The sequence below is a fragment of the Rutilus rutilus genome (assembly GCF_951802725.1).
Source record: "Rutilus rutilus genome assembly, chromosome: 15".
In the NCBI taxonomy this organism is placed as follows: Eukaryota; Metazoa; Chordata; class Actinopteri; order Cypriniformes; family Leuciscidae; genus Rutilus; species Rutilus rutilus.
Window position 1 is genome coordinate 18,509,416 of NC_140220.1, and position 18,582 is coordinate 18,527,997.

At 42.7% G+C, this 18,582-nt stretch overlaps 1 protein-coding gene across 2 annotated transcripts in view; it reads left to right on the forward strand.

Annotated features, from left to right (window-relative positions):
* The window catches only part of ccdc85cb (coiled-coil domain containing 85C, b), a 61,853-nt gene extending 43,868 nt beyond the window's left edge, over positions 1-17,985 (forward strand). Inside the window, exons 3-6 of one of the 2 annotated variants that reach the window (XM_084433093.1) lie at positions 8,705-8,806; positions 12,378-12,470; positions 13,981-14,079; positions 16,523-17,985. In XM_084433093.1, the coding sequence (XP_084289219.1) occupies positions 8,705-8,806; positions 12,378-12,470; positions 13,981-14,079; positions 16,523-16,612 (384 nt within the window). In that variant the 3' untranslated portion in view covers positions 16,613-17,985. The remainder of the gene's footprint in view (positions 1-8,704; positions 8,807-12,377; positions 12,471-13,980; positions 14,080-16,522) is intronic. The other variant, XM_084433092.1, reaches the window with a different exon arrangement.
* Positions 17,986-18,582: the final 597 nt, after the last annotated feature.

Below are 18,582 nucleotides of genomic sequence, written 5' to 3' on the forward strand. Positions count from 1 at the left end.
CAATCACCAGAGGGACTCACAGAGAGTCCTAGAACAGGAGGAGGAACTCTCCGTCCCGATATATAGCAGCGTCCGCAGACGCAATATTATGACATCACTTAGACAAGGCAAACCTTGACTAATGTGGGAATATGGGTCTTATGTAATACTGCCCGTAAGATAGTTAGCAACGCACTGCGCTTGCATTCTCAGTGTTCAAGTCAGACTACTGATCAGTTACACCGACAACAGCTTAGCCTGTAAGGCGGGAACCTCAAGGTTATAAAACCTGATAAATGTAGACGGCGAGGCCCAACCTGCCGCCATACATATATCCTGTAAGGATATCCCACTTGACCAGGCCCACGACGAGGCAACGCCTCTCGTGGAGTGCGCTCTGACACCCAGTGGGCACTGAAGACCCCTGGAAGTGTAAGCTAACGCTATGGCGTCAACTATCCATCTGGATAGGCTTTGTTTCGAAACAGCCATTCCCTTGGAACGTCCACTGAACGAGACAAACAGTTGCTCAGTCTGTCTGAAGACAGCAGAGCGAGACACATAGGCTCTTAAAGCCCTGACAGGGCAAAGAGAGCTCAAGTCTCCTTCCTCTTCTAACACCGGCAGGGCAGACAGGGATATAACCTGAGCCCGAAACGGTGTGTTGAGGGATTTCGGCACATAACCGTGCCTAGGTTTGAGTATGACTCTCGAGTCACTAGGCCCAAACTCCAAACACGACGGGCTCACAGAGAGCGCGTGCAGGTCACCTATGCGCTTCACTGAAGCAAGAGCCAGCAAGAACACTGTCTTAAATGACAGATGTCTGAGGCTAATCGTCTGGATGGGCTCGAAAGGGGAACCTTTCATGGCCTCCCGAACCGTAGAGAGGTCCCATACAGGGACCGATGGGGGTCTGGGAGGGTTCAGTCTCCTAGCTCCCCTGAGGAAGCGGATGACCAAATCATTCCTTCCTATCGACTGACCGAGCGTTGTTTCAGCGAACGCTGCGATAGCCGCCACATATACTTTGAGCGTGGAGGGGGCTATGCCCTTATCCAACAGCTCTTGAAGGAAGGAGAGAACCTCCGTCACCTCACAGTCGAGGGGTGAACATCCCCGAGCTATACACCAGCTGGAGAATACCGACCACTTTGAGGCATAGAGCCGTCGAGTCGACGGTGCTCTAGCCTGAGTGATAGTATTTAGCACTCCTACTGAAAGATCAGCGGGTAACCGTTGAGAGCCCACACGTGTAGGGACCACAACTCCGGTTGAGGGTGCCAAATCGAGCCCCTGGCCTGCGAGAGAAGGTCCCTTCTCAATGGCACCGGCCATGGGGCAGTGTCTGCTAACTGCATCAGCTCTGGAAGCTAAGGTTGGTTCCTCCAGAGTGGTGCTACAAGCAGCACTGAGCATTTTGTTTCCCTCACCCGTTCTATCACCTCTGGAAGGAGGGAGACGGGGGGAAAAGCACAGAGCGGGCAGCGCGGCCACCTCTGGGACAGTGCGCTTTCGTTCTTGGAAAGGAACGCGGGGCAGTGAGCGTTTTCGCTGAACGCGAAGAGGTCCACTTCCGCTCTGCCAAATCTCTCCCACAGCAGCTGGACTGTTTGTGGGTGTAGAGACCATTCGCCCGCGGGAATGTTGTTCCTGGACAGTCTGTCTGGACCCAGAATCTGTAGCCCAGGCACATGAGCTGCTTTCAGCGAGCGCAAGTTGTGCTGAGCCCACACCAGGAGGCGTTCCGCCAACCTGTACAGATCTCGGGATCTGAGACCGCCCTGGCGATTTATGTAGGACACCACAGACATGTTGTCCGAACGGACTAAGACGTGATGGTCCTTGATATGGGGACGAAAACGCATCAGCGCTTTTTCCACTGCCAGCATTTCCAGACAGTTGATATGTCGGAGCTTTTCTCGTTCTAACCACAGGCCACATAACGGTCTGCCCTCGAGCAGCGCTCCCCATCCCGAGGTGGAGGCGTCCGTCGACACCACTCTCACTCTCGAGGAAGTCCCCAGGCTTGCACCTGATTGGTACCAGCCGTTCGCTGTCCAAGGTTCTAGAGCTGTAACACAGCTCTGGTTGACCTTGAGGCGCAGCCGACCGGAAGTCCACGCTCTGCGCGGTACCCGCGCTTTCAGCCAGAACTGCAAGGGGCGCATGCGGAGCAGGCCCAGCTGAAGAACTGGTGATGCTGAGGCCATGAGACCTAGCATCTTCTGAAACGCCTTGAGCGGGAAGGACGCGCCGCAGCGGAGAGATCTCGCTGCGCGCTGAATGCCGAGCGCGCGCTGTGACGACAGCCGCGCCGTCATAGACTGTGAGTCCAGAACTATACCCAAAAACGAAATCGTTTGACTGGGGTTCAGTGAACTCTTCGTCCAGTTGACTCTGAGACCAAGTTTCTCGAGGTGATCGAGTAACATGGTCCTGTGTTCCACGAGCTCTGATCGTGATTGAGCCAGAATCAGCCAGTCGTCCAAATAGTTCAGCACTCGCATGCCTCTGAGTCTGAGAGGAGCAAGCGCTGTGTCCATGCACTTCGTAAATGTGCGAGGTGCCAGGGACAGGCCGAATGGCAGGACTGTATACTGGTATGTCTGGCCCTCGAAGGCGAATCTCAAGTATTGCCTGTGACGTGACGCTATCTGTATTTGAAAATACGCGTCCTTCAGATCTATTGACATGAACCAGTCTCCTCTGCGAATATGTGCGAGGATTTTCCTGGTCGTAAGCATTCTGAAACTGCGTTTCACTAATGCTTTGTTCAGCTGTCTCAGATCCAGTATGGGTCTGAAGCCCCCGTCTTTCTTGGGCACCAGAAAGTATCTGCTGTACAGCCCCCGTTCGCTTTGAGCTTGAGATACAGGCTCTACAGCCCCTTTGCTCATCAGTTTTAAAATTTCGGCTCGAAGTAGGTGTGCTACTTCCGAATTCACCGTAGTTTCGACACGCACCGTAAAGCGGGGAGGGCGTCGATAAAACTGTAGCGAGTAGCCTCTCTTTATAATGCCTAGCACCCATCCCGAAACCCCTGGAAGCGCTGCCCATGCATCTGCATGAATGGCTAAGGGTTGGATGCGAAGCACACTCTGTTGACTGGGCAACGAGAGCGCTTCGGTGTGCTGTAACATAGGCGTTATGTCTGTGACATTCGAGGCGGGGGGCGCACTGATCACAGCGGGCAGAACGCTCGTCCTCGACCCCGCTACGGCGCTTAGCCGAGTGAGGGAGGGCTGAGCGAGTCCCGTGGGACTCGTACCGTCTGTGAGTAAGTGTGGACTGGAAGCGTGCAGATTTACTGCTTTTGGCGCGTTGTCTGTCTGAGCAGAACGAACGTGCACGGGTTTCGTTTTTACAGAAACCGCAAGACGTGTGTGACATAGTGTTTGTGGGCACTGAGGAGTGGGCACGTTTACTATGTAGTGCGCGCGATCGACCTGAGTCGATTTTATGGGCGCGAGTCCTGTGTGAAGGGCTGTGCTTGTGTGTACGGATGGGCACTGAATAGTGGGCATCAGCACTACATTTATAGCACCATCGGCCGTGGCCAGGACACCAGAAAATACACTCTTTTCGGGATATATCTGGGTAGCCGTAAAAACGTCTTTTGTGTGCAGGCAAGCGGGCAACTGTACAGGCTTGCGCGTTGCATAGGACGCTGAGACAGTCGCAATTCCTGGGACTGAAACAGCGGCGCGCTTGGGTGGGAGCCCGGCCGCAGCGGGACTCGTACACCGGCGCTTTCCTAGGCGTGCTAGGATGTGTTCGGAGCTTCCGGTTTCACCACAATCCTCTGCCGTGGTCCACGCGGCGCGGGGCGACGGCTGGTAGAGCGAGAGCGGGGTCTCGAGCTGCGTTGCTGTCGTGATGACGCAGCAGGAGGAGGGGGCTGTGGCTGAGAGCTCAGCTGGGTCGGTTTAGCACGACTCGCTGCAGAACTGGAGCGCTTCGGCAGGAAGTGCTTAAAGGCTTGCGACGCTTTCTGGTCCTCGGCGAATCTCTCTATAAACTCGTTGACAGAGGATCCAAAGAGGCCAGCGGGATTCAGCGGGGCGTCGAGGAACGCGGTGCGTTCAGACTCGGCCATGTCTGAAAACGTCAGCCAGAGATGTCTCTCAGCCACAGTGGCGGAAGCCATAACTCGTCCCATAGCCTGAGCGGCAGACTTAGTAGCGCGAAGGGTGAGATCCGAAGCGCTCCTTAAATCCGCGAGGCAGATTGCATCAGGTCCCATCTCGTCCAGTTTACGGAGGAGATCACCCTGGAAAATCTGCAGCGTGGCCATGGTGTGTAGTGCAGACGCAGCCTGCCCAGCAGCGGAAAAGATTCGCGCGAGCAGCGATGACGTCATGCGGCAGGCTTTGGATGGCAACACTGGTTTCGTCCGCCGTCCAGCAGAGGGCGGGCAAAGGTGCTGAATATCCAGCGTGAGCACTCGCATCAGCTCCTTCTCGATGTTAGCTCGTCTGTTAGGCTTACGAGCAGCAAGTGCGAGATCCTCGGAGCTCGTCCAATCACCGCTGCCCGAAGCTAACAGAGAGCATGTGTCCTCATCCCCCGACGCGGCTCTGAAATCGACTTCCTCTGATGAAGCGGCGGCAGACGGCGGGCGCTGAGCATCAGGAAGTGATTCAGGCGAGGCCGGTGAAGCAGGCGGGCGCACCGGCGAGCTCGGTCGGGTTGTAGAGGGTTCCGGGATCCGCTGAGAGCGGCGCTTTTTACGGCGCGGCAACGCGGCAGGGAGTGCAGGCTCGGAGAATACCGCCAGGCGAGTCCTCAGAGTCACCATAGGCATCAGCTCGCAGTGAGGGCAGCCGCCGTCAGCGAGCGCGAGCGCTGCATGGTCTTCACCCAGACAGGAGACACAGATCACATGACGGTCTCCCTCGCTGAGTGGGGCTCGGCACGAGCCGCAGGAGGGCATCTTTAAAAAGACGCAAGCTCTTTTACGAGTGTGTGTCGCGGGGCGAACACACACACACACACAAGAACAGTGGAAAAGGATATGTGCGCCGGAAAGCGCAGCAGGTACGGCAGTGGAAGGCGGCGAAGGCCAGCAGCTTCAGATGGCTCGTCCCGCTGAGGTGCTTACACTCAAACGACGCTTGCTTCTTATCGAGATCCAACGATTTGTGAGCTTCGCTGAAGAGATGAAAAATCAAGTGAGTCAGCCTTTTCGAGCTACCTTTATAGGGCGAGGCCACGCCCGTGTCGGCGGGAAGTGGCCTCATTGGCCTGATGTTGCATCAGCCTGCACTCGATAGGCTTATGCATTTGCCGTAGAGCAGCCAATGAGCAAGCGAGCCGTTTTGCCTGTGGCTGTATACTGCTGCAAATGCGTTTTACAAATATTAAAATTAAGGATAATTTTTTGCTTCAATATTCGTGAAAAGAGACTTTTCCCGCAGCGTCTTAGCTAACCCCCAATTTCCACCAGATGCGGAACGGCTGCGGAACGGCTCCGCTGCGTGACAGCTCCGTGTTCCGTCGTCCGTCAATACCCACCAGGTCCGTATTTGTTGCGGAACGGCTGCGGTCATGACTGACAGCTGAAGTCACAAGGACCCACGAGATCTCGCAAATTCACGTATGATCGCGCGATATAAGTGCTGAATTGCTGCGGAGCTCTCCGGCATCCGGCAAAAATAGAAGCTCTGCGTATCTGCTCCGGAGGGCTGCGGATCGCCGGAGTCGGAACGCAGCTGTACCGCATTCAGTGGAAATACACTCATTGACTTTAATGGAAACCTATTGACTCCGCCGACGTGCCGGAGCCGTAACGCAGCCGGTGGAAATTGGGGGTTAGACGCAGTACGAGAGAACTCTCGTAAGAGAACTACTCTTTTGTAGTCAGATGTTTCATTAATTATGTGATGTTGACTCTGATGTTGTCAGAGCAACAATACATTCAGGTGAGGAATTTTGCCCCTTCGAACAGGTTGCATTCCGGCAGTGCAGGTATTTCATAGGGTGAACCTATTTCTATTGACACGGTTGACGCGCAATAACGTCAGTCTACAGGAATTCTGACACTCCCTCAGTGCATTCAGGCTCATTTCAACAATAAACACAAGGTGTTCATATAATGCTTCTCAGAATTTTGGATACCATTGTATATAATTCCATCTTATAAATCAAATTGAACCATACAGTTTGTATAACAAACTTACATTTTACCAATTCTTACCTTCTTCAGTAGATAACTAAGCACAAACACACCCTGTTTTTATGCCCTCTGTAAGTTGGGCATAATTTTCCTTTTCTTTCTCAGGAAAAAGACATCTCTCTTAGCAACTTTAGAAGAAGCTGTATTTCAAACTGGATAATTTCTCAACAAACAGTCATAACTGTAGACTGAAGACGGTATGAATATCCTGAACGAGGATAGAAAACTCTCCAATTATAATTATTTAAATTATTTTCTATATGTAAAATTCAGAAACCCTTGTTTTTAGCGATACCGGTGGCCATTAAGTGAACTGCAGTCAGCAACTTACTGCTCGTTCTCACGCTCATGCACACGTAACACACAAGAGACTCAATGTGATTCAAAGCCTCGATATACTCATATACTTCTTTTTCGTTCTTCACTTTTACTTCAGAGTTTAAAAATTAGTTGGAAATACCTTTGCAGCGATATACTGTTAACGAAAATCCAGACGTCTTCCACACTGCTGAGAGCGACGTTTAGATGAATATGTAAATATGTGCTGCATGCTTTCCTCTCAATAATAAAATAAACACAACAAAAATTAAAGCGGTAAGAAAGTGGTAGTTAAGAAACCATCTGATCACAGAGATATGGATGTTTGCACAAGCTTTGCAATCCACCGGCATCATGTCGACAGATGAGATGATTCAAATTACACAGTTATGATAGTTTGATTATAATTAGAGACTATACAGATCTTGCTCTGTGAGACTATAGTTTGAATCAATACCTTTTCTTTGCATGACACATTGACATTACAGTACAGATTAGCTCTTTCGACATTATCCTGAACATTGTATAAGCATTCGTTTCATGTGTCATTGAACGGAAGAGAGGATTTCTGGAGCGCTTGTAAACGTCACATCCTTTTGATTTTCTCAGCAAAAATGACCCATCCTTCACATAAAAATCAGTCTACAGGCTTTCATAGACAACCTAGGAAGTCGGAGAAGGTTTTGTTTTTTAAGTTTCGTTACACACAGCGATTAATACATGAAAATTCTTACATATAGCCTCTTTAAGTGGATCTGTAATGTGAGCATCATAGCAAAGTATTAATACATTACTGTAATAAGTTACTAAACACACGTTATTATAGGCCAGGTAAAAAAAAAATATATATATATATATATATATTTTTTTTTTTGCCAAGTTTGATCAGCATTCTTCATCAAATTCTACACAAACCGCATACAAACAAATTTGTACTTGTTTATACAAGTACATCAGTTCTGCATGAAGGTGTCCTAAATACCATGAATGGTTAGTGGGCGAGACAGTATGTTTAGTTTACAGGCAAATGTGAAGTTCACATCTTCCTTGCAGCCACTGAAAACACAGTTTCTCTTCTGAAAGAGAGTGACAGAGTTATTTATAGGTCTTCTTACAGTAATCACATGCATTCAGAGGACATGAAAGCAAGACATTGAAAATGTCATAAGGATCACTGGTGATTAGAGATGATGCCAGCTGGAGCCTGTGGGTGTCTCTATTACAGCAGCTTTACAAGAATACCTACAGGAAGCTGTGTGTGAGTTTGTTCTGATCGAGGGTAGTAATGCTACGTTTCATTCAGATCAGAAACACAGAATTCCATACTTCATACTACTTCATACAACAACTTCATACTTGGGAAAGTGCAAAAGAACGCAACTTTGAAGTCAGGTTTCCTATTTTGAAACTCTGAATCTGATTTTGACGAGATGCAGGAATGTGATTTCACACAAACATGTCTATTGAGCTCACTACCCAGTGAGCATGTGCACAATTAATGATAAAAATTCACTTTTAATCAAATAAAATGCATTAGTAAACAAAGTTCCTACATTACATCATAATAAAATGCATCAAATGATCTTCTCTGTTGTTAACACAAGCAAAACAAAGAGCTTACTAAAGCTTTTCTTTTGCTAACATGGCTTTGTTGACATTCAAACACTTGCAACACTAAAGATAGCATAAATATGTTGTACATAAATACATCATCTCCTGAGCATCAAGCAATGAAAACACTGTAATGGATGAAAGGTGAAGAAGATTCAAATTAAACACATTTGACTTTGAATACAATAGACCTTTGAATAGACCTTTTAAGGCTAGTCATTTCACTCGGCGCCCATCTTGGAAACCCCTTTGGTAGCTGTTTTCTTTGTATGCAATAGATGTACAGCTTATTTGTTTGAATGGGAAAAGACCAAAATCTCTAAATCTTTTTTTCAAGGATATGTTTCAATAACATTTCCAAGCTAGCCCACCTACCCAAGATATAGTCAAGAGTAAATAAACAGATGATTTTTAACAATTCTTTTTTAAATGAAGCAGAGATTCCCGCTTTCTCTCAATAATTTTTCTACAAGTGACCTGTCTCCTCTTTCCTCATACAGGCTGTGACTTAAAAAACTATATTTCTCCCACTTTTTAACTTTCCACTATTATTTTCCTTGATAACAGTGAAGTATGTTTTGTTTGATGGAATGTTTAATATGCCCTCTTTCCATCCAGTGTAATCCAGGAGACCTGCGTGTCCTGCGTAAAGGCACGACCCTGTACCGCTCGGAGTCGCAGCTGTCCTCGCTCCCCCAGAGGCACGAGGCTCTGCTGAATGTGAGTGATCCTCTCCAACCCACTGCACAGAAAGCATCTAAGTTAACTGCTGTTACCATATTTTCCAGAATACAAGTCAAGTTTTTTTATCAAAATCTCTAAAACTACATCAATGTGCGGCGACTTATATTTCAAAGCAACTTATATAATGCAATTGACATCAACCAAGCAAACCTGCGCAAAACTCACATTTGGATTAGTGCCAAATGAGAGGTACATGAGTTTATTTGTAGCTCAGTTCCCACATGCCTGTAGTTTCTGTTTTGCTTTAAATAAAGTCATTTAGGCTTGGCTTTTATAACAAGTGTTGTTCATTATAAATGCCACTAATATTTATGTTTGTTTTAGACTTCTATTTTTCATTCCTGTTCTATTTTCACTTCTTTCAATTTTAAGGATTTGTTGTGGCGTGAGGGGAACTAAAATATATGTTTATAGTGTTTATGTTTGTAAATGTTTTTTTGTTTTGTTTTTTACTGGTATTTTACATTCTTTTTGAATGTAATAATAACATGTGACTAATACACCGATGCGAGTTATCTGCGTGTGTATTTCCTCTCAACAATGCAGTTTTTAGGTGTGACTTATTTTCTGGAAAATATGGTATTATGAATAAAAAAAGTGATAAAAATGACAATTAATCAAGTCAGTCTAAATGTGTGCATACATTTAAAAGTAGCACAGCTGAAATAGAAGAACATGTCCTGAGTGACTTTATTCGATTCTGAACAAACAATTAAATTACTGTGGATTGTAGGCGAGGGATGGGATTATGTTCAATGATATGAAATAAAACGAACTTTTTGTCATTTCAGTTTAATTATGTACTGGTCTACAGCAAAAATGTCTTCAAATAACCTACTTTTGGGGGCTTTTCTCAGTAAATATTGAAGTTTAAATCAGCATGTATTTAATTATGCAATTAATTCGATTTAAATTTGTAATCAATTGGCGCTGGCAGCCCAAAAAAATTGATCAAACCAGATATCATAGAACATGCAGAGATTTTTATAACAAGAAAGTTCAGCTTAATCAGTTTGGCACGATTCTTTGGGGAAAAAGGAGATCCTTGGTACGTCAAAACTTTCATCTGTTGTACTTCGCTTTAGGCTTTTCCTGTATGGAACCGGAGGCCCTTTTCATATCTTTGAAAACTTTTTTTTCTTTAATTGGCGCCTGGAAAATTAGCAGAACCATATGCTGAAAAATCTGATGAATAAAAGGAAATGCTAATGAGCCTTTAGCCAGTGCACAGGAAGTCTCGCCGGTGTGTTTTATGTGGGAGGCTTGCTTGAAAATCTCCATTGTCAGCTGAAATTATTTATAACGTTAATGTAGAGCTTGAATTGAATTTCTTTAAATTGTTTTGACTCAGCATCTCCACTGAGAAAACAGGTTAAGCTCCCATTTAATTCCATTTGACCTTTCACGTTTTATAGATTGTTGGTGTCACATTCAATCAATGTGTGGTTTGAACAAAAGCATCTCACAATACCATCGCACCGCATTGTTTTGTGTGTAGCGCTAGATTATCTGATGGTTAATCAGGTATATGATAATTAAAGGCAGCTAATCTCAGCTAATTTAATTTAATTACTTTGAATCACAGATTTAATGATTATGTTCACATTTTATTTGAAAATAATACCATGAAATAATGAGTTTACTGGAGTATTAGCTAATGTTTTAAAGTGTTGTGAGTTCCTTTAGAGACATATGTTTTTTTTGTGTTTGAGAGACTGTTTGCAATACTACATATTGCATGAAGTGCATTGTAGTATGTTGATGTTGTGAATATTGTTGATTAATCTCATGCAAAAAGGATGTGGCTGAGTGAGCTAGTTAACCTGTTAGCAAAGCAATATTACAGTCTTTTAGCTCATCATACAATTATTTTTAAAGGATTTTTCTTATCATTCTAAAACCATTGTTAGTGCATTGTTCTTCCAAGGTAATTTTTCACTTGTCATATTTTCATCAACATTATGGTACTAGTTAAATTATAAGTATGATGCGTCAACTGATAAAAGTTTCAACTGATTTTCAGTTTAAATTTTGTTGACAAGATTAACCATGGTTTCCATCCAGTTGTGTATTTAAGTAATGCACAACTTTGGACTATTGCATAAAGCATTTGCGAACAAAGCAGCGTTTCTATTCCATGCGTTCAAGAAAACAAAATCGTCACTTCCTGGGAAATTGGCGCAAAATATCTTTTTATCTCTTATCTCTAATTAGAGTGAGAATGACTATATTCAACCATTTGAAAATAGTTTTCTGGTGTTTCCATGGAAACAATCTCATATTATGAAGAGTTCCTTCCAGAAGCGTTTGATTTATAAGCTCTCTCATGAAACACGTAGCGAAGTGTATTAGATACTTATTAGATCATCATTAACACGGCACACAGCACAACACATAAGCACTTTTCCCCCATCATTTTCTGTTCAAGAACGTTTTTAAATGAGCTGTTTTGTGGCCATCGTCAGTATGAATGTATGCGGATCATGTCCGGCTCTCTTCATGCAGTATGAATGATTAAACACAACCAGGGGCTTTTTGTCCTCCACAGCTGTCTGGGCTGTGTGTGCAATGTTGAGCTAAGATGAATGTTTTAGATGGAATGTAGTTTTCATTATGAATGATCCTCATATCTCTGAGTTGAGACGGTTAATTAACAATGATGTATTAGTCAATATATCACCAATGAGAACAGAACCATGGTGCATATATGCATGGTAGATCCAAAAAGATCTACCAGCTTAGCCTCGTATCGAAATAGTCTGAGGTAGTCTACTCGGTCTACTGAGCTGTTATCTTCGCTCCTGTGTACTTGAATGGCGAAGCATCAGATTCTACAAAACTGTTGGTTACGCTTTACCTCTCTCTTGTTTAGCTGGTAAACCACTTAAACCAAACTTGACCCACTAATGACCAGCTCTAAACCAAGTACCGTGTTTCAGTAGTTTAGCTGATTTTTCCAGCAGTCCAGGCAGCAACATACAGTACTGTCGGCCCAGATCCGGCCCACATCTGGGCCGTCTGGATTCCACGTGTACCAGATGTGGGCCGGATCTGGGCCGACACTATGTTGCTGTCTGGGAGGATGCTTTTATATTTTTTATGTTGTGCCCTTATCTTTTACAACAAGGGCGTAGATTTGGTTTGAAAGGTAGTTACAAAAAGGCAGGAGTCAACCCTGAAATTATAATTGTATTTATAACAAACCAGCAATTAAAGCAATGAGTCACAGGACTTGAATCATATTCAACAAGTTGGTGTTAAAGAAGTATAAAGAAAATAAATAATATCGTGCTGGTCTAACTAGTGAACCAATGTAGTCATGCTGTTCTCAAGAATTATAATATAATAATAATATAATTGTTTGTAACAATGTAAGTGTTTATTGTAAATTTTGAGCAATTGTATTCATTGCTTTAAAAAAATCATACTGGCCACAAGTTGTACACCATGATGCCATAAAAATATGATGTACCATGGGAAAACCATGGTCCTTTAACCATAATGTTGTCCAGGAGCAACTGACCACCCCATGCATTCTCCACTCCAGGGAACTGGACGACTACAGACCAGTGAATCTTCTCCCTCCACTGGGTTTATCTCATCTGTACAGAAACCTGAAGCTGTGGTTCATGCAATGAAGGTACATACATTACCACACTCACACACATTATCTAATAGCATTTATATATATATATATATATATATATATATATTTATATATATATATACATTATATACTTACACTCACCGGCCACTTTATTAGGTACACCTGTTCAACTGCTTGTTAACGCAAACATCTAATCAGCCAATCACATGGTAGCAAATCAATGTATTTAGGCATGTAGATGATCAAGACGATCTGCTGAAGATTAATATGAGCATCAGAATGGGAAAGAAAGGTGATTTAAGTGACTATGAACATGCGTGGTTGTTAGTGCCAGACGGGCTGGTCTGAGTATTTCAGAAACTGCTGATCTACTTGTATTTTCACACACAACCATCTCTAGGGTTTACAGAGAATGGCCTGAAAAAGAGAAAATATCCAGTGGGTGAAAATGCCTTGTTGATGCCAGAGGCCAGATTGGTTCGAGCTGATTGAAAGGCAACAATAACTCAAATAACCACTGGTTACAACCGAGGTCTGCAGATCGAGAGCATCTCTGAACACACATTGAAGCGGAAGAGCTACAGCAACAGAAACACACCGGTGACCCTCCTGTCAGATAAGAACAGAAACTGAGGCTATAATTCACACAGGATCACCAAAATTAGACAATAGAAGATTGAAAACATGTTGCCTGGTCTGATGAGTCTCAATTTCTGCTGTGACATTCAGATGATCGGGTCAGAATTTGGCGTAAACAACATGAAATCATGGATCCATCCTGCCTTGTATCAGCGGTTCAGGCTGCTGGTGCTGTAATGATGTGGAGGAGATTTTCTTGACACACTTTGTCTCTCTTAGTACCAACTGATCATCGTTTAAACGCCACAGTCTACCTGAGTATTGTTGCTGACCATCTCCATCCCTTTATGAACACAGTGTACCATCTTCTGATAGATACTTCCAGCAGGATAACACGCATGTCACAAAGCTCAAATACTCTCAAACTGGTTTCTTGAACATGACAATAAGTTCATATATACTCAAATGGCCTCGACAGTCACCAGATCTCAATCAAATAGAGCTCCTTTGGGATGTGGCGGAACCGGAGATTTGCACGTGTGATGCTTTCATATCAATATGGAACAAAATATTTGAGGAATGTTTGCAGCACCTTGTTGAATCTGTGCCAAGAAGAATTAAGGCAGTTCTGAAGGCAATATAAACAATCAACACATCAAATATGATAAACAGAACCTCAAAAACATGAGAACCAATGAAGTTTGTCTTCTAAAGAACGAAAGTCTTAATGGTTTGTACCGAGTAAATGTACGAATTTTTATTTTTAGATAAAATGTCATTTTTTCTAATTTAATACTTTTTTCAGTTATTAAATGTATTTTCAACATAATATTTTGAGAGAAATGTTAAAATAAAATGTTTGCTTTAGTATTTGTCCCTCTTTTGCAGGAAATGACATCAACAGTTGTACAGTATGTGACTATATGAGTTGGTTTAAAAAATGCTCTTGACCATGTATTAACAGGTTCTGGAGGTTCATGATAATCTGGACAAGAAGCTTCCAGAAGAAAGTGAGGAAGACCTGAATGAGAACGAGAAAGCCATAGTGCGAGAGATGTGCAACGTGAGTGTTTATCTTGATTTTTGTCTGTGATAAGACCCATTCACACGAAGCACGATAACTTTAACGACAATGATAAAAATATAGTTCTAAAAAACGTTTAAAATATAAAAGAATAGCGGAGTCCACACAACTATAATGATAACATCACAGAGAAACGATTTCGTTTTTCCAGCTGATGAATGATATAATAAACATTGACAGCCAATCAGAATCCATCCGGCTTTAAAGAGCTCGAGCATTTAAAGCGACAGACGATAAAACTGCAGGAGGGTTAGAATAAATAGAACGATATCGTCCGCTGTTGTAGACACTAATATAGTTATCTTTATAGTTATCGTTCTTGGTGTGAATGGGCCTTTAGCTCTCTCAGGCGCTCTGAAACATAAGTAATCCAAGTACTTCAATGACTTCATTCATTCAGTTGACTTTTTGTTAAGTCTGCATGATTATTGCATAATTTAAATGTTTAAAGAAAAATGGAAGAGAAAAATGTATTACACCAATTCAGCCCATCAATTTTACTTAAAATCACTCAATTTGTACTTTTTAAGCACATTTTACTTAAAATCCACGGACATGTCCAGTTAATTTCTACTGAATGTTCTGTAAAGCTTCCCTTCACAAGGAAGTGTTACCAAGTGGGTGCAGCTTTTGGAAGGGTTAGTTAATGGACAGGTTGATACTCAGAGCTCTTGATAGCTTGAGCCAATAGTTTGATCTGTTTGTTGGGCCCCTCTGTGGAATGTGGGAATGAAGGAATCCAGCTCGGATATCTGGCTCACAATAACACCTCTGTGCTTCTCAGTTGGAGACGCATGGCCTTTAATCCCATTGCCAACACTGTTCATAAGAGTTCTGGATGGATTGATGTTTGGGCTTGTTTTTGCTTTCTTTCTGTGGGTGGTAATTGTGTTAAATATGCTAGACTAATAGCAGTGACTTTTGTGAATAAGGCGCTATATATATATATATATATATATATATAAAATTAGGATGCACACTATAGGTGTTTCTCAATGTCAAGGATACTTCCTTGGCAGGACTGGTCCTTCCAAGTCACTTCCTTCAGAGGCTAGGCGAGGCTCCTCTTTAGCATTCGGAGAACACGTAAATGGAACAGGTTAGCAAGTGCACGTCAGTGCGTCATTACGTCAGTGAAAATGAAAAACAGAGCGTTGCTATGGACGCAGTTCTGTTCACTCAGGCAATATAATCGTTTTTAAATCAATAAACTCCTTTTTAATCATATTGATTATTTGACTGTTAAGTGTGTTTAAACAGTGCGGGTCAATTTGACCCATAACATAATGGATGTAATTATTTTTTTAAACAAATGTTTGGTAACGTAAATATATTTACATTTGAAAGCATATTGATCCGTTAACGCTCCGACTACGTTAACGTCCAACATTTTGAATTTTTTGAACAAGATAGCAAAGCTGCGCGCATAGGATTGTGGGTGATTTGAGAGCGCGAAGAGCGCGAAGGCTACACATATGCATCCTTTCCTGTATATGGGATATTTTTCGAACGAAGGACTCAGTCCTTGGTGGAAATTCCGAGGATCCTCGACATTGGAACAGTCCTTCGACGGATGTCGATGACGTAGCATCCTCGAAATTCTGGCTTCCGAGGATCCTTCCTTGACATTGAGAAACGCCTAGTATCTGTGTCACATGGCCAATATTACTATTTTTTTATTTAAACGGTCGATGTTAATTTAATTGTGCTTGCTCATTTTCCCTTAATTTTACTTTTCTGTTTTTAGTATGTATCCTCAAAACGGTACGTTTACACAACAACGATGTACTAAAAACAGAAATGTTTTTCTATTGCATTTTGCGTATAGACGACCATGTTGTCAAAACGATCCCCGTTCACACGGATCCGACGACTAAAAATGACTAAAAACGCTGTATTATTCATGCCTGGCCAGTAGTTGGCGATGTCACTTTATAAAGAAACACTACACGCCTATAGACTGAACACGCATATACGCATAATACGCATGCGCATGACGTCACCGGTTTACATTTTCAGGCCCCCAAAACGCCGTTGTCGTGTAAATGAACGTCCAAAACGCATAAAAAATGATCCAGTTTTAGTTGAAAATGCCCCCTTAGATTATCTTTTCCGTCACCTAATACTCACTTTAAAACACATATAACACTGTTTACTGTAATCTTTAAATTCAAATCTCAGAATGAAAATCCGTCTTTCACTGTACCATTGTGATGCATAAATTTAGTTTATTTAGACAAAATGTTATTGAATATCCACTGTTTCGGTAAAAACAGTAGTTAGTGCATCCCTAATTATAGGCTACAAATTATATATGAGCCTAATTTACATAGAAAGGACTGAAGAATGATAAGGTGTTTTAAGAGGCAGGTTGTGGACTGCCATACAGCAGCTGTTTTGTGACTGGCCTCTTTGTGTTCAGGTGGTGTGGCGAAAGCTGGGCGACGCAGCAGGATCAAAGCCGTCCGTACGACAGCAGCTCTCTGGGAATCAGTTCAAAGGTCCTCTATAGCAGCTCTAGCACACGAGGAACGTTCCTCCTCCTGTCCATCCAACATGAAACTCCAGCAGGGCCAAACTGAGAAACTGCTCACAGGAACAACGGGCAACACGAACACTCCCGTCCACAACCATCTTCCATGTCAAGTCATTTGGAGTCGAACTTGCCATTGACATTGGATCACTCCACACCAGTTTTCAGATAGTAGCCATGTTTTGTATTCAGTGAATCAGTGAACATTCAAAGCAATAATCCACATTTAAATAACAGTGTTTGACTATTAATTATCATTTCTTTATTTCCGTGATGGATCTTGTTTGACTGTATGGCCTTGGCCCAAATGACACATCCTCTATGAGCCAACAGTCATTGGCAGTTACCCAACAGTCAATGCGGTCAAATGTAGACTCCACAAAGGACGGTGTAATTTGGGACAAGGCCCATGAAGTGTTTATGACTGGCAGCTAGTCATGTTTGGTCAGTTTGCCTCATCTGTATTTTTTTTACAGTTTTTTTCTTTTCTTTTTCTTTTACATAACAGTGATGTCAGAAAACTCCTTATTGTGTCCTTCTAGACAAAGTTGGGTCCATCAAACTTTCAGAGCAAAGTGGGCGAGACACCAGATAAGACTCACTCACTCGACTCTGAAAGACAATGTAAGATATGTACATAAGCTTTAAATCACTTTATTATTATGTTGTCTTTTTACTTTTTCTAGTGGCTGTTTTTAACTCAACAGCGAATGGTGTTTCTTAACAGCGCAACACTTTTTAGACAGTGCAACTGAGACACAATAGCAGCACAATACATGCTAAATATGATTTTTCCCTGTTCCTGTATTTAAAAAAAAGTTGTCGGTTCACAACTGAAATTCATTGGTTTTATATGTTTAAGATGTCAAATTTTAAAACGGTATACTGTGCATTCTTGACAATCACGTCTCTCAGGTCTGGGGAAATTACAAGTGTAAATCATGTGTCTGAAACAATGTATTTGTCCTTTTTTCCAGCCTTTCTATTTAAGTACATGATTACAGTTGGTTGAGAATGACACTCCAGTCCATTTTTATTGATCCATAAACAGTCAAGACTAATATATTGACAGAAATCATTGTCCTAACCTAATGTTTAAAGATCTAAGCTGTCCGGTTCAACCTTAACCTTATTAACCTTAAAATCTAAGACTTCTTAAGGCCTTTTCATGTGATGCAGGTCAAGGCATAACGCATCACCAGTGTTGGGGGTAGTAACGCATTACAAGTAACGCGAGTTACATAATCAGATTGTTGGAGCTGCGCCCTCTATTGTACAGAAGTGAATTTGCATTTTCTTCAGCCTGAGGCTTATTCATTTCACTTCTGGTATGAAGGGACCTTAACATTGCCAAAAATAGAAACTTTGTTATTAAAAAACAAACAAGCAAGCACAACCCAGGTGAGAAAAAGTAATGCAATTACTTTCAATTCATTTTCCTAAAAAGTAACTAATTTACAATTAACACTACTTTTTAAAAGTAACTTTCCCCAACACTGCACACCATACATGCCACGCACTGCTTTGACCTCCACATGAATGCATGGCACATAAGGGTAAACGGTTTAAACTGAAGGAGGTATATGTCTTAAAAAAGTCAGAATTGAATACTTCATCCCAGGAAAGAAACTGCACTCATCAAGCATTTTCATCTTCAAGGTATTTAGGCAGTTGTTGCAGGGAGATTCTCTGTCCCTGTCAGTATTATTGACAGTTATTTTGGATGAAAAATTATCCTCATGCAATCAGAACGCCCACCATTCACAAACTTATTCATGTTTCCCACCCTTTGCTTGTTGGATTATTCAGTATCATGGCTAATTTGATAATGTTTTCAGTTATTAATGTGTAGTGTAGCACTTTCAGCACTATATAACACATTTTATGTTTAAATTCCACACATTTACCCTCAAAAGTCTGCAGGGCCTGCTATTCGGCAGAGAACAAGC